Here is a 16,614-nt window from a genome sequence, read left to right as displayed (position 1 = left end):
CCTCCCTCCTCTTCATGTCAGGTGCTCCTGGTAACAGAAAGATAGTGATCTTTGTGGATGATCTGAACATGCCTAAATTGGACACCTACGGCTCCCAGCCTCCAATAGAGCTGCTCAGACAGTTCCAGGACTTCCACGGCTTCTACGACCGAGAGAAGTTCTTCTGGAAGGAGATCCAGGTACACACACACACACCACACACACACACACACACACACACACACACACACACACACACACACAACCACACCACACCACACCACACCACACCACACACACACACACCACATACACCACACACCACATACACCACACACACACACACACACACACACACCACACACCACATACACCACACACCACACACCACACACACACACACACACACACCACACACCACACACACACAGTCTTGTTCAATATGTAGATAGAGTCTCATCTTGTCTGGGCTAAAGGATATTAGGTGAAACATTGAGTCTATTCTGCTCCAGTCGTTATTTTTAAGTCTGAGAAAATGAAGTGACTTTATGTTTGTGGTCAGTGAAAACTTTGGTCCAGGAGCTGATAGGGTCCATTATTCTGCTACAGTACAATGTGTTTGTTTTAGTCCTTTGTTACTGTTGTGAATGGTCAGCACACAGTAATTAGGTTCCAATAGCACACATTAAAACGCTCTATTTGTACATATTAGGGACCAATTAATCTGTGTGGAGGTGGGTGGATGTGGGGGTGGGTGGATGTGAGGGGTGGATGTGTGGGGTTGGGTGGATGTGAGGGGGTGGGTGGATGTGAGGGGTGGATGTGTGGGGTTGGGTGGATGTGTGGGTTGGGTGGATGTGTGGGGGTGGGTGGATGTGTGGGGTTGGGTGGATGTGAGGGGGTGGGTGGATGTGAGGGGTGGATGGATGTGAGGGGGTGGGTGGATGTGTGGGGGTGGATGTGTGGGGTTGGGTGGATGTGAGGGGTGGGTGGATGGGTGGGTGGATGTGAGGGGGTGGGTGGGTGTGTGGGGGTGGGTGGGTGTGAGGGGTGGGTGGGTGTGTGGGGGTGGGTGGATGTGAGGGGGTGAGTGGATGTGAGGGTGTGAGTGGATGTGTGGGGGTGGGTGGATGTGGGGGGTGGGTGGATGTGAGGGGTGGGTGGATGTGTGGGGGTGGGTGGATGTGAGGGGGTGGATGTGTGGGGTGGGTGGATGTGTGGGGGGTGGGTGGATGTGAGGGGGTGGATGTGAGGGGTGGGTGGATGTGAGGGGGTGGGTGGGTGGATGTGAGGTTGTGGGTGGATTTGTGGGGTGGGTGGATGTGAGGGGGTGAGTGGATGTGAGGGGTGGGTGGATCAGTGGGGGTGTGTGCATGGGTGGATGTGGGGGTGGGTGGATGTGTGGTTGTGGGTGGATGTGTGGGGGTGGGTGGATGTGTGGGGGTGGGTGGATCAGTGGGGGTGGGTGGATCAGTGGGGGTGGGTGGATCAGTGGGGGTGGGTGGATGTGTGGGGGTGGGTGGATCAGTGGGGGTGGGTGGATCAGTGGGGGGTGTGCGTGGGGGGTGGGTGGATTTGAGGTTGTGGGTGGATGTGTGGGGGTGGGTGGATGTGTGGGGGGTGGGTGGATCAGTGGGGGTGGGTGGATCAGTGGGGTGGGTGGATCAGTGGGGGTGGGTGGATCAGTGGGGGTGGGTGGATGTGTGGGGGTGGGTGGATCAGTGGGGGTGGGTGGATCAGTGGGGGTGGGTGGATGTGGGGGGGTGCAAGTGAATCATTCAGGGAATCAGTTATTCTGTTAGTTGAGATCTGAACGTGTACTGGATGTAAATGTGTTTCCACCACATGCAGACAGACGACAGACAACCATGTCAAGACAGCAACCAGAGTAGTCACACAAGGTCATATGCAGACACACACACACACACACATACACACACACACACACACACACACACACACATACACACACACACACACACACACACACACACACACACACACACACACACGCACAGGGAATACAGAACCAATGGCATGTCAATATTTTCTAATCCAAACAGGGTTTCACTCTGAAGTTTAACTCAGCTAAAAATTCTGGCCCGGGTGGATGTTCTTCAAACTGAAAGTCAAATATAATATTGATAGAAGACGAAATCGATGAAAAATATGAGGTTTCAAAATATGAGGGTTTAAATATATATGAAAATATGAGGGTTTAAATATATATGAAAATGTGTTGGTAGGAAATATTTTTTTCTGTGCCCAATCTTCCTTTCGACCCCCCTCTCCTCCGTTCTTCTCTCTCATTCTCTTTCTCTCTGCAGGACATGACGATCGCGGCGGCCTGCGCTCCGCCTGGAGGGGGCCGTAACCCGGTGACCCCTCGTTTCATCCGCCACTTCAGCATGCTGTGTCTGCCCACTCCCTCCGAACACAGCCTCAAACAGATCTTCAATGTGGGTAACCCCTGACCTCTGACATCTAAACCCTGCCCTAAGAGCACAGCCTCAAACAGATCTTCAATGTGGGTAACCCCTGACCTCTGACATCTAAACCCTGCCCTAAGAGCACAGTCTCAAACAGATCTTCAATGTGGGTAACCCCTGACCTCTGACATCTAAACCCTGCCCTAAGAGCACAGCCTCAAACAGATCTTCAATGTGGGTAACCCCTGACCTCTGACATCTAAACCCTGCCCTAAGAGCACAGCCTCAAACAGATCTTCAAGGTCAAGACTTAACCTCCAACCTCAGTTCCTAACCCTAATATGACCTTTTAACCCCTTGTCTCCAAACCCTCTTGTCTCTTCTCTCCTCATGTCCTCTCCCTCACAGCCCCTTAACACGCTGTGGTAGTTTAATTACAGATCGACTATCCTCATGTCCTCTCCCTCACAGCCCCTTAACAAGCTGTGGTAGTTTAATTACAGATCAACCATCCTCATGTCCTCTCCCTCACAGCCCCTTAACACGCTGTGGTAGTTTAATTACAGATCAACCATCCTCATGTCCTCTCCCTCACAGCCCCTTAACAAGCTGTGGTAGTTTAATTACAGATCAACCATCCTCATGTCCTCTCCCTCACAGCCCCTTAACACGCTGTGGTAGTTTAATTACAGATCGACTATCCTCATGTCCTCTCCCTCACAGCCCCTTAACACGCTGTGGTAGTTTAATTACAGATCAACCATCCTCATGTCCTCTCCCTCACAGCCCCTTAATTAATTACAGATCGACTATTCTCTCACATCTCTCACATCACATGCATGTCTTGAGTCTGCCCTCTCTCCTCAAGGGCATATTCAAGCACACACACCCTCAAGCCCACGTACGCTTAACTCTCCCTGTTGAAACGGTCTCTCCCCCTCCAGGCCATCCTCAGTGGTTTCCTCAGTGAGTTCCCCCAGGCGGTGAGGTCTTCAGCAGGCAGCATCGTAGACGCAGCAGTAGAGATCTACCACCGCATGTCTGTGGACCTCCTGCCTACACCAGCCAAGTCCCACTATGTCTTCAACCTCAGGGACCTCTCCAAGTGTGTCCAGGGTGAGACACACACACACACTACGTCTTCACCCTCAGGGACCTCTCCTTCCAGGGTGAGCACACACACACACTACGTCTTCACCCTCAGGGACCTCTCCAAGTGTGTCCAGGGTGAGACACACACACACACATCACTAACGTCTTCACCATCAGGGACTCTCCAAGTGTGTCCAGGGTGAGACACACACACACACAACGCCTTCACCCTCAAGGACCTCTCCAAGTGTGTCCAGGGTGAGGACACACACACACTACGTCTTCACCCTCAAGGACCTCTCCAAGTGTGTCCAGGGTGAGACACACACACACACTACGTCTTCACCCTCAGGGACCTCTCCAAGTGTGTCCAGGGTGAGACACACACACACACTACGTCTTCACCATCAGGACCTCTCCAAGTGTGTCCAGGGTGAGACACACACACACACACTACGTCTTCACCCTCAGGGACCTCTCCAAGTGTGTCCAGGGTGACACACACACACACACTACGTCTTCACCCTCAGGGACCTCTCCAAGTGTGTCCAGGGTGAGACACACACACACACACACGTCTTCACCCCTCACCCTGTCCAGGGGAGACACACACACACCTCTCCAAGGGACCTCTCAAGTGTCCAGGGTGAGACACACACACACACTACGTCTTCACCCTCAGGACCTCTCCAAGTGTTTCCAGGGTGAGACACACACACACACTACGTCTCACCCTCAGGGACCTCTCCAAGTGTGTCCAGGGTGAACACACACACACACACACGTCTTCACCCTCAGGGACCTCTCCAAGTGTGTCCAGGTGAGACACACACACACTACGTCTTCACCCTCAGGGACCTGTGTGTCCAGAGGTGAGACCTCTCCACACACACACACACGTCTTCACCCTCAGGGACCTCTCCAAGTGTGTCCAGGGTGAGACACACACACACACTACGTCTTCACCCTCAGGACCTCTCCAAGTGTGTCCAGGGTGGACACACACACACCACGTCTTCACCCTCAGTGACCTCTCCAAGTGTGTCCAGGGTTCCCACACACACGGTGAGGTCTTCACCCTCAGGGACTCTCCAAGTGTGTCCAGGGTGACACACACACACACACACACGTCTTCACCCTCAGGGACCTCTCCAAGTGTGTCCAGGGTGAGACACACACACACACTATGTCTTCAACCTCAGGGACCTCTCCAAGTGTGTCCAGGGTGAGACACACACACACACACACTACGTCTTCACCCTCAGGGACCTCTCCAAGTGTGTCCAGGGTGAGACACACACACACACACTACGTCTTCACCCTCAAGGACCTCTCCAAGTGTGTCCAGGGTGAGACACACACACACACACACTACGTCTTCACCCTCAGGGACCTCTCCAAGTGTGTCCAGGGTGAGACACACACACACACACTACGTCTTCACCCTCAGGGACCTCTCCAAGTGTGTCCAGGGTGAGACACACACACACACACTATGTCTTCAACCTCAGGGACCTCTCCAAGTGTGTCCAGGGTGAGACACACACACACACACACTACGTCTTCACCCTCAGGGACCTCTCCAAGTGTGTCCAGGGTGAGACACACACACACACACACTACGTCTTCACCCTCAGGGACCTCTCCAAGTGTGTCCAGGGTGAGACACACACACACACTATGTCTTCAACCTCAGGGACCTCTCCAAGTGTGTCCAGGGTCAGGGACCTCTCCAAGTGTGTCCAGGGTGAGACACACACACACACACACTACGTCTTCACCCTCAGGGACCTCTCCAAGTGTGTCCAGGGTGAGACACACACACACACACACTACGTCTTCACCCTCAGGGACCTCTCCAAGTGTGTCCAGGGTGAGACACACACACACACTACGTCTTCACCCTCAGGGACCTCTCCAAGTGTGTCCAGGGTGAGACACACACACACACTATGTCTTCAACCTCAGGGACCTCTCCAAGTGTGTCCAGGGTGAGACACACACACACACTACGTCTTCACCCTCAGGGACCTCTCCAAGTGTGTCCAGGGTGAGACACACACACACACTACGTCTTCACCCTCAGGGACCTCTCCAAGTGTGTCCAGGGTGAGACACACACACACACACTACGTCTTCACCCTCAAGGACCTCTCCAAGTGTGTCCAGGGTGAGACACACACACACACACACTACGTCTTCACCCTCAGGGACCTCTCCAAGTGTGTCCAGGGTGAGACACACACACACACACACTCACCCTCGTCTTGAGACACACACACACACATGTCTTCAACCTCAGGGACCTCTCCAAGTGTGTCCAGGGTGAGACACACACACACACACACACTACGTCTTCACCCTCAGGGACCTCTCCAAGTGTGTCCAGGGTGAGACACACACACACACACACTACGTCTTCACCCTCAGGGACCTCTCCAAGTGTGTCCAGGGTGAGACACACACACACACACACACTACGTCTTCACCCTCAGGGATCTCTCCAAGTGTGTCCAGGGTGAGACACACACATACACACACTACGTCTTCACCCTCAGGGACCTCTCCAAGTGTGTCCAGGGTGAGACACACACACACACACTATGTCTTCAACCTCAGGGACCTCTCCAAGTGTGTCCAGGGTGAGACACACACACACACACACACACACACACACACTACGTCTTCAACCTCAGGGACCTCTCCAAGTGTGTCCAGGGTGAGACACACACACACACACACACACGTCTTCACCCTCAGGGACCTCTCCAAGTGTGTCCAGGGTGAGACACACACACACACACTACGTCTTCACCCTCAGGGACCTCTCCAAGTGTGTCCAGGTGAGACACACACACACACACACACACACTACGTCTTCACCCTCAGGGACCCTCCAAGTGTCCAGGGTGAGAAAGTTTGTCTTGGCTTATTCACTTGTAAGTTATTAAAGTAGCGGATGGACTGAGATGCTCTTGGTTGTAGCCTGAAGTCCAGACAGAGACAGTACCAGTCCTCTACCCAGCAGCCTCACAACCATCATCAGAGCAGAGAGGCCTGAGTTGAAGTGACTACTGCTCCCTGACCCCCGCTAGGGAGTCACCATGCAGAACACACACACACATACACACACACACCAGCGAGCGTAAACACACACACATACACCCACATACACACACCAGCATTAATAGAACCCAAGGCGAATAAGGCCAACCCAGCCCCCATTCTTGCTGAGGGCGAGCGTGGTCACATTAATGCCCTCAACTTTCTAACAAGACTTGAACATGGATCCTCTGGTGTGTCCGACCCATCATATCTCCTAAAGCATCCCTAGCATTGCATAACATTGATAACAACAGGGATGTGTCAACAGCAGATATTAGACTTTTCTTTACTTCTTCATGTGTTAAGGTTGCAGGGTGAGAACCACCAAGTTGAATCATGTTTTATTATTCTCTGGTCGTAAATAAATCATGTTAAATCCATCTAACCCTCCCTGCCTTTTACCTCCCTCTTCACCTTCCTCCCTCCCCCGCTCCCTCTCCCCTCTCCTCCCTGCCTCCCACTCCCTCTCCCCTCTCCTCCCTGCCTCCCACTCCCTCTCATCTCTCCTCCCTCCACCTCTCTCCCTCCCTTCACCCCCTCTCTCCCTCCCTTCACCTCCCTCCTCATTCAAAAGAACTCACTCCATCTCCCTCCCTGCTTCTTTACCTCTCTTCCCTTCACCTCCCCTCCCCCACTCCCTCTCCCCCTCCTCCCTCCATCTCTCCCTCCACCTCTCTCTCTCATTTTCTCTCTCCCTCCCTGCCTCTTTTACTTTCCTCCCTCCCCGCTCCCTCTCTTCCCCTCCTCCCTCCCTCCCTCCTCTCACCTCTCTCTCTCATTCTCTCTCTCTCTCCCTCCCTCCCTCTGTCTGTCTGTCCTCCAGGTATGTTGCAGTGTGAGCCAGGCACGGTGAGGATCAGAATGGGATATTCCGTCTGTTCTGTCACGAGTGTCAGAGAGTGTTCCAGACCGCCTCATCAACAACGAAGACAAAACCTACTTCAACACCATCGTGTCTGAGATGGCCAGTAAGAACATAACCCAGAGTTTAATAGAACCTAGAGCTAGACACTCAGTAAGAACATAACCCAGAGTTTAATAGAACCTAGAGCTAGACACTCAGTAAGAACATAACACAGAGTTTAATAGAACCTAGACGGCCAGTAAGAACATAACACAGAGTTTAATAGAACCTAGACGGCAGTAAGAAGTACAGAGTTTAATAGCAGACACCAGTAACACAGAGTTTAATAGAACCTAGAGCTAGACGGTCAGTAAGAACATAACACAGAGTTTAATAGAACCTAGAGCTAGACGGTCAGTAAGAACATAACACAGAGTTTAATAGAACCTAGACGGCCAGTAAGAATATAATACAGAGTTTAATAGAACCTAGACACTCAGTAAGAACATAACACAGAGTTTAATAGAACCTAGAGCTAGACACTCAGTAAGAACATAACACAGAGTTTAATAGAACCTAGACGGCCAGTAAGAACATAACACAGAGTTTAATAGAACCTAGACAGTTAGTAAGAACATAACACAGAGTTTAATAGAACCTAGACGGCCAGTAAGAACATAACACAGAGTGTAATAGAACCTAGACGGCTCAGTAAGAACATAACACAGAGTTTAATAGAACCTAGAGATAGACACTCAGTAAGAACATAACACAGAGTGTAATAGAACCTAGACGGCCAGTAAGAATATAACACAGAGTTTAATAGAACCTAGACGGCCAGTAAGAATATAACACAGAGTTTAATAGAACCTAGAGCTAGACACTCAGTAAGAACATAACACAGAGTTTAATAGAACCTAGACGGCCAGTAAGAACATAACACAGAGTGTAATAGAACCTAGAGCTAGACACTCAGTAAGAACATAACACAGAGTTTAATAGAACCTAGACAGTTAGTAAGAACATAACACAGAGTGTAATAGAACCTAGACGGCCAGTAAGAACATAACACAGAGTTTAATAGAACCTAGAGCTAGACACTCAGTAAGAACATAACACAGAGTTTAATAGAACCTAGACGGCCAGTAAGAACATAACACAGAGTTTAATAGAACCTAGACGGCCAGTAAGAACATAACACAGAGTGTAATAGAACCTAGAGATAGACACTCAGTAAGAACATAACACAGAGTTTAATAGAACCTACACGGCCATTAAGAACATTACACAGAGTTTAATAGAACCTAGACAGCCAGTAAGAACATAACACAGAGTGTAATGGAACCTAGAGCTAGACACTCAGTAAGAACATAACACAGAGTTAATTAGAACCTAGACGGCCAGTAAGAACATAACACAGAGTTTAATAGAACCTAGACGGCCAGTAAGAACATAACACAGAGTTTAATAGAACCTAGACGGCCAGTAAGAACATAACACAGAGTGTAATAGAATCTAGAGATAGACACTCAGTAAGAACATAACACAGAGTTTAATAGAACCTAGACGGCCAGTAAGAACATAACACAGAGTTTAATAGAACCTAGAGCTAGACACCAGTAAGAACATAATACAGAGTTTAATAGAACCTAGACGGCCAGTAAGAACATAACACAGAGTTTAATAGAACCTAGACGGCCAGTAAGAACATAACACAGAGTTTAATAGAACCTAGACGGCCAGTAAGAACATAATACACAGTTAATTAGAACCTAGACGGCCAGTAAGAACATAACACAGAGTTTAATAGAACCTAGACGGCCAGTAAGAACATAATACAGAGTGTAATAGAACCTAGACGGCCAGTAAGAACATAATACAGAGTTAATTAGAACCTAGACGGCCAGTAAGAACATAATACAGAGTTAATTAGAACCTAGACGGCCAGTAAGAACATAACACAGCGTTTAATAGAACCTAGACGGCCAGTAAGAACATAATACAGAGTTAATTAGAACCTAGACGGCCAGTAAGAACATAACACAGAGTTTAATAGAACCTAGACGGCCAGTAAGAACATAACACAGAGTTTAATAGAACCTAGACGGCCAGTAAGAACATAATACAGAGTTAATTAGAACCTAGACGGCCAGTAAGAACATAACACAGAGTTTAATAGAACCTAGACGGCCAGTAAGAACATAACACAGAGTTTAATAGAACCTAGACGGCCAGTAAGAACATAATACAGAGTTAATTAGAACCTAGACGGCCAGTAAGAACATAACACAGAGTTTAATAGAACCTAGACGGCCAGTAAGAATATAATACAGAGTTTAATAGAACCTAGACGGCCAGTAAGAACATAACACAGAGTTTAATAGAACCTAGACGGCCAGTAAGAACAGAGTTAATACAGAGTTAACAGAGTTTAATAGAACCTAGACGGCCAGTAAGAACATAATACAGAGTTAATTAGAACCTAGACGGCCAGTAAGAACATAACACAGAGTTTAATAGAACCTAGACGGCCAGTAAGAACATAACACAGAGTTAATAGAACCTAGACGGCCAGTAAGAACATAATACAGAGTTAATTAGACGCCAGTAAGAACCTAGACGGCCAGTAAGAACATAACACAGAGTTTAATAGAACCTAGACGGCCAGTAAGAACATAACACAGAGTTAATTAGAACCTAGACGGCCAGTAAGAACATAACACAGAGTTTAATAGAACCTAGACGGCCAGTAAGAACATAATACAGAGTTAATTAGAACCTAGACGGCCAGTAAGAACATAACACAGAGTTTAATAGAACCTAGACGGCCAGTAAGAACATAATACAGAGTTAATTAGAACCTAGACGGCCAGTAAGAACATAACACAGAGTTTAATAGAACCTAGACGGCCAGTAAGAATATAATACAGAGTTAATTAGAACCTAGACGGCCAGTAAGAACATAACACAGAGTTTAATAGAATCTAGAGATAGGCCAGTAAGAACATAATACAGAGTTAATTAGAACCTAGACGGCCAGTAAGAAGATAATACAGAGTTAATTAGAACCTAGACGGCCAGTAAGAACATAACACAGAGTTTAATAGAACCTAGACGGCCAGTAAGAACATAATACAGAGTTAATTAGAACCTAGACGGCCAGTAAGAACATAATACAGAGTTAATTAGAACCTAGACGGCCAGTAAGAACATAACACAGAGTTTAATAGAACCTAGACGGCCAGTAAGAACATAATACAGAGTTAATTAGAACCTAGACGGCCAGTAAGAACATAACACAGAGTTTAATAGAACCTAGACGGCCAGTAAGAACATAATACAGAGTTAATTAGAACCTAGACGGCCAGTAAGAACATAACACAGAGTTTAATAGAACCTAGACGTAAGAACATAACACAGAGTAAGAACATAATACAGAGTTAATAGAACCTAGACGGCCAGTAAGAACATAACACAGAGTTTAATAGAACCTAGACGGTCAGTAAGAACATAACACAGAGTTAATTAGAACCTAGACGGCCAGTAAGAACATAACACAGAGTTTAATAGAACCTAGACGGCCAGTAAGAACATAATACAGAGTTAATTAGAACCTAGACAGCCAGTAAGAACATAACACAGAGTTCAATAGTAAAACATAACACAGAGTTTAATAGACGGTCAGTAAGAACATAACACAGAGTTCAATAGAACCTAGACGGCTAGTTTGAACTTTCAGAGTTAGAATCTAGAGATTGCCTCTCACTACAGTGTTTTGACATATTAAGTTTGAAAGCCATTTCAATGTCCTTATCTAAAACGCTCCCAGTATCTAAAGTTAATTAGACGTCCCACAATTGGTGAGCTATGAATAGCAACATAACACAGAGTTTAAAGAATCCTTCTTAATTAGAACCTAGACGGCCAGTAAGAACAAATAGAGTTTTTTGGCTTCAGATTTAGAACCCAAGAAGATTACTTTAGAACCTAGACCAAACCCATAGAACCATATTTGGAGATTTCAGTAAGGTAAAAATGCACTAGAACCTAGAGCCAGTAAGAACATAACACAGAGTTTAATTTCCCAGGTAAGCATAATACAGAGTTAATTAGAACCTAGACGGCCAGTAAGAACATAACACAGAGTTTAACAGAACCTAGACGGCCAGTAAGAACATAATACAGAGTTAATTAGAACCTAGATCTCTGCAATCCTTCCTAGAACCTAGACGGCCAGTAAGAACATAATACAGAGTTAATTAGAACCTAGACGGCCAGTAAGAACATAACCTCCCCTAATACAGAGTTAATTAGAACCTAGACGGCCCATAACACAGAGTTTAATAGAATCTAGACGGCCTAAGAACATAATACAGAGTTTAATTAGAACTCTAGAGGTGGGTACTGAGTTAATTAGAACCTAGACGGCAGTAAGAACATAACACAGAGTTTAATAGTAGACGGCCAGTAAGACAATACAGAGTTAATTAGAACCTAGAGCCCAAACATAATAGAGATCAGGGCAGTAAGAACATAACACAGAGTTTAATAGAACCTGGCCAGTAAGATATAATACAGAACTAGGAACTAGACGGCCAGTAAGAACTCCACAGAGAGAAACCCCAACGGCCAGTAAGAACATAATACAGAGTTAATTAGAACCAGACGCTGTAAGAACATAACACCAGAGTTAATAGAACCTCCAGTAAGTCAGATTTTACCACGGCCTAACACAGAGAGAACAGGGCCCTATGCAGAACCCAGACGGCCTAATTAGTAGCAGACGGCCAGTAAGAACATAACACAGAGTTAATTAGAACCTAGACGGCCCTAACACAGAGTTCAATAGAACCTATGATAGTAAGAACATAAGACAGAGTTACAATAGAACCTAGATCACATAACCAGATTCCCAGTAAGAACATTTAGTGAACAATGTCCTTATCTGTCCAGAACATAATTGTGAGCTATAAAGCAAGTTAATATATTTCCAGTAAGTTTTTGTAATGCTTTAGACGCCAGTAAGAATATAATTTGTTAAATTCTGGAGATTTCCAGAGTTTAATGAACCAAGAAACCAATACAGAGTTCCCAGGTAGGATAGCGCGTATGATCCGCATTCATCTAAGCGCCAGTAAGCCCCTCCATCTCTCCCTCCCCTTCCCTCCCTCCCTCCTAACACAGGTTTAAGAGGGGGCAGACGGGAACATCACTAAGAGCTGTGCCTGGAACCGGCCAAAGAACATGTGCAAGGAGACCAAGCTGCTGTTCTTCCAGATAGAACACTGGAGTTTTAGAACGAGGATACAACTAATGACAGCAGTTTAAGAAATGAAGACCAGAGTGAGACGGCTGTCATTGAACTATTTAGTGAACCTGACGGCCAGTAAGGTAAAGAGTTAGGGCCAAGGACATTTGGTAAATTGCTAACTTCACTGACACAGGTAGGGAGGGGAAGGACATGGAAATAATACAGAGTTAATTTCACTGACACACAGAAACATAACACAGGTTTATCAGGGAACCAGAAGTAAGAACAGGGGTTTAATAGAGAGGACATGGTGTTCAGAACCCACTGACACATTTGTAGGGGAGGGGAAGAGGGAGGGAAGATTAAGTTTGGTGTTCCTCTTCACTGACACACAGGTAGGGAGGGGAAGAGGAGGGTGAGGACTCAAAACTCCACATGGAGATTTCCTCAAGGCAAAATCACTGACACACAGGTAGGGGAGGGCAAGAGGAGGGCATCTAGGACATGGTGTTCCTCTTCACTCAGGGGTGCAGAGAAGGCAGACACACATGGGTAGGGAGGGGAAGAGGAGGGCGAGACATATGTTCCTCTATTTTCACTGAAACACACAGGTAGGGAGGGGAAGAGGAGGGTGAGGACATGGTGTTCCCATTCTATTTCACTGACACACAGGTAGGGGAGGGCAAGAGGAGGGCAAGGACATGGTGTTCCTCTTCACTGACACAGGTAGGGGAGGGCAAGAGGAGGGCAAGGACATGGTGTTCTCTCTTCACTGACACACAGGTAGGGGGAGGAAGAGGAGGGCGAGGACATGGTGTTCCTCTTCACTGACACACAGGTAGGGGAGGGAAGAGGGGGCAAGGACATGGTGTTCCTCTTCACTGACACACAGGTAGGGGAGGGGAAGAAGGGTGAGGACATGGTGTTCCTCTTCACTGACACACAGGTAGGGAGGGAAGAGGAGGGCGAGGACATGGTGTCTCTTCACTGACACACAGGTAGGGGAGGGCAAGGACATGGTGTTCTCTTCACTGACACACAGGTAGGGGAGGGCAAGGACATGGTGTTCCTCTTCACTGACACACAGGTAGGGGAGGGCAAGGACATGGTGTTCCTCTTCACTGACACACAGGTAGGGGAGGGCAAGAGACATGGTGTTCCTCTTCACTGACACACAGGTAGGGAGGGGAAGAGGAGGGCAAGGACATGGTGTCTCCCTTCACTGACACACAGGTAGGGGAGGGGAAGAGGAGGAGAGGACATGGTGTTCCTCTTCACTGACACAGGTAGGGGAGGGGAAGGACATGGTGTTCTCTTCACTGACACACAGGTAGGGAGGGGAAGAGGGGGCACAGGACATGGTGTTCCTCTTCACTGACACACAGGTAGGGAGGGGAAGAGGAGGGTGAGGACATGGTGTTCCTCTTCACTGACACACAGGTAGGGGAGGGCAAAGAGGAGGGCGAGGTCTTGTGTTCCTCTTCACTGACACACAGGTAGGGGAGGGGAAGAGGGGGCAAGGACATGGTGTTCCTCTTCACTGACACACAGGTAGGGGAGGGGAAGAGGGGGGCGAGGACATGGTGTTCCTCTTCACTGACACACAGGTAGGGGAGGGGGGCAAGGACATGGTGTTCCTCTTCACTGACACACAGGTAGGGGAGGGCAAGAGGGGGGCAAGGACATGGTGTTCCTCTTCACTGACACACAGGTAGAGGAGGGGAAGAGGGGGGCAAGGACATGGTGTTCCTGTACCAGACAGTAGTATTTATGGAGACTATGTGATGGGCAGATAGCAGGTCTATAAAGACTGTACCAGACAGTAGTATTTATGGAGACTATGTGATGGGCAGATAGCAGGTCTATAAAGACTGTACCAGACAGTAGTATTTATGGAGACTATGTGATGGGCAGATAGCAGGTCTATAAAGACTGTACCAGACAGTAGTATTTATGGAGACTATGTGATGGGCAGATAGCAGGTCTATAAAGACTGTACCAGACAGTAGTATTTATGGAGACTATGTGATGGGCAGATAGCAGGTCTATAAAGACTGTACCAGACAGTAGTATTTATGGAGACTATGTGATGGGCAGATAGCAGGTCTATAAAGACTGTACCAGACAGCAGTATTTATGGAGACTATGTGATGGGCAGATAGCAGGTTCCTCCATAAAGACTGTACCAGACAGTAGTATTTATGGAGGCCATGTGATGGGCAGATAGCAGGTCTATAAAGACTGTACCAGACAGTAGTATTTATGGAGACTATGTGATGGGCAGATAGCAGGTCTATAAAGACTGTACCAGACAGTAGTATTTATGGAGGCCATGTGATGGACAGATAGCAGGTCTATAAAGACTGTACCAGACAGTAGTATTTATGGAGACTATGTGATGGGCAGATAGCAGGTCTATAAAGACTGTACCAGACAGTAGTATTTATGGAGGCCATGTGATGGACAGATAGCAGGTCTATAAAGACTGTACCAGACAGTAGTATTTATGGAGACTATGTGATGGGCAGATAGCAGGTCTATAAAGACTGTACCAGACAGTAGTATTTATGGAGACTATGTGATGGGCAGATAGCAGGTCTATAAAGACTGTACCAGACAGTAGTATTTATGGAGACTATGTGATGGGCAGATAGCAGGTCTATAAAGACTGTACCAGACAGTAGTATTTATGGAGACTATGTGATGGGCAGATAGCAGGTCTATAAAGACTGTACCAGACAGTAGTATTTATGGAGACTATGTGATGGGCAGATAGCAGGTCTATAAAGACTGTACCAGACAGTAGTATTTATGGAGACTATGTGATGGGCAGATAGCAGGTCTATAAAGACTGTACCAGACAGTAGTATTTATGGAGACTATGTGATGGGCAGATAGCAGGTCTATAAAGACTGTACTCAGACAGTAATATTTATGGACTATGTGATGGGCAGATAGCAGGGTCTATAAAGACTGTACCAGACAGTAGTATTTATGGAGACTATGTGATGGGCAGATAGCAGGTTCCTCCATGAAGACTGTACCAGACAGCTAATGAAGTAGCTATGGCCAGTGTTTATCTGTGACCATCTGCTTGCCAAACCATGCCACCTCTGTGACTCATCATTACCCCACTGAGCAGCAGCCGAGGCATTAGCCCTGGAAGCTATAGCTTCAGTCTTCAGTTCTCAGGCACGTTTCCATCCCTCCTCCATTGCATGTGTGTATTATTGTTCATCAGATCGTGGTGGAGGAGTTCCCTAGAGGACATTAACAACATGTTGAACAGTGGAGAGGTGCCCAACCTGTTTGAGAAGGATGATCTGGAGCAGGTCCTGGCTGCCACACGGCCCAGAGCCAAGGAGGCCGGCATCAACGAGGGAAACCGAGACGAGGTACAGTAGAGTTACACTCACTCATAGAACACTCAATATAGAATTGTAATTACAGGGCTCCTCTGTAAAATAGACCTTTACTCCCTGTCAAAATAAAGGTTTAAATATAATAAGTACATGTGTAATATTTATGTATGTACTGTCGTGTCTTTACTATGGATTCAATGATATGACATGTTATTTTATCAAATCAATTATCTGTAATTAATAATTACCTGATTAAACTAATCATGTAAATGTATTAACTAGAAGTCGGGGCACCACGGAAGAATGTTTATAGAGCTGTTGTCTTCTGAATAAACTCTTAAAGACCTGGTAATATTTTATATCAACAGCAGTCAATTATTAATCGTACCTTATTCAGTCTCATCTGCGTCGTAAAATGATTGGTTATCTTCGAACCCTGGCTAACAAGTTGAATCAGCAATACAAAATTTGGTTTAATTAGTTATTTACTACATTCCAAATAATCACAGAATTACATATGCACGAGCTGGATCATACATTGATTACTAATTA

General features: G+C 47.0%; 1 protein-coding gene across 1 annotated transcript in view; it reads left to right on the top strand.

The window, feature by feature from the left end:
* Positions 1 to 16,104, top strand: part of LOC135562001 (dynein axonemal heavy chain 6-like) — a 32,168-nt gene extending 16,064 nt beyond the window's left edge. Inside the window, exons 5-9 of the mRNA XM_065004534.1 lie at positions 22 to 179; positions 2,307 to 2,438; positions 3,353 to 3,524; positions 4,321 to 4,372; positions 15,942 to 16,104. Coding sequence (XP_064860606.1) covers positions 22 to 179; positions 2,307 to 2,438; positions 3,353 to 3,524; positions 4,321 to 4,372; positions 15,942 to 16,104 — 677 coding nt within the window. The remainder of the gene's footprint in view (positions 1 to 21; positions 180 to 2,306; positions 2,439 to 3,352; positions 3,525 to 4,320; positions 4,373 to 15,941) is intronic.
* The last annotated feature ends 510 nt before the right edge of the window (positions 16,105 to 16,614 follow it).

This window comes from Oncorhynchus nerka, linkage group LG18 (assembly GCF_034236695.1).
Source record: "Oncorhynchus nerka isolate Pitt River linkage group LG18, Oner_Uvic_2.0, whole genome shotgun sequence".
In the NCBI taxonomy this organism is placed as follows: Eukaryota; Metazoa; Chordata; class Actinopteri; order Salmoniformes; family Salmonidae; genus Oncorhynchus; species Oncorhynchus nerka.
Note: the sequence above shows the minus strand (reverse complement) of the source record. Positions and strands in the feature narration are given on the sequence as shown.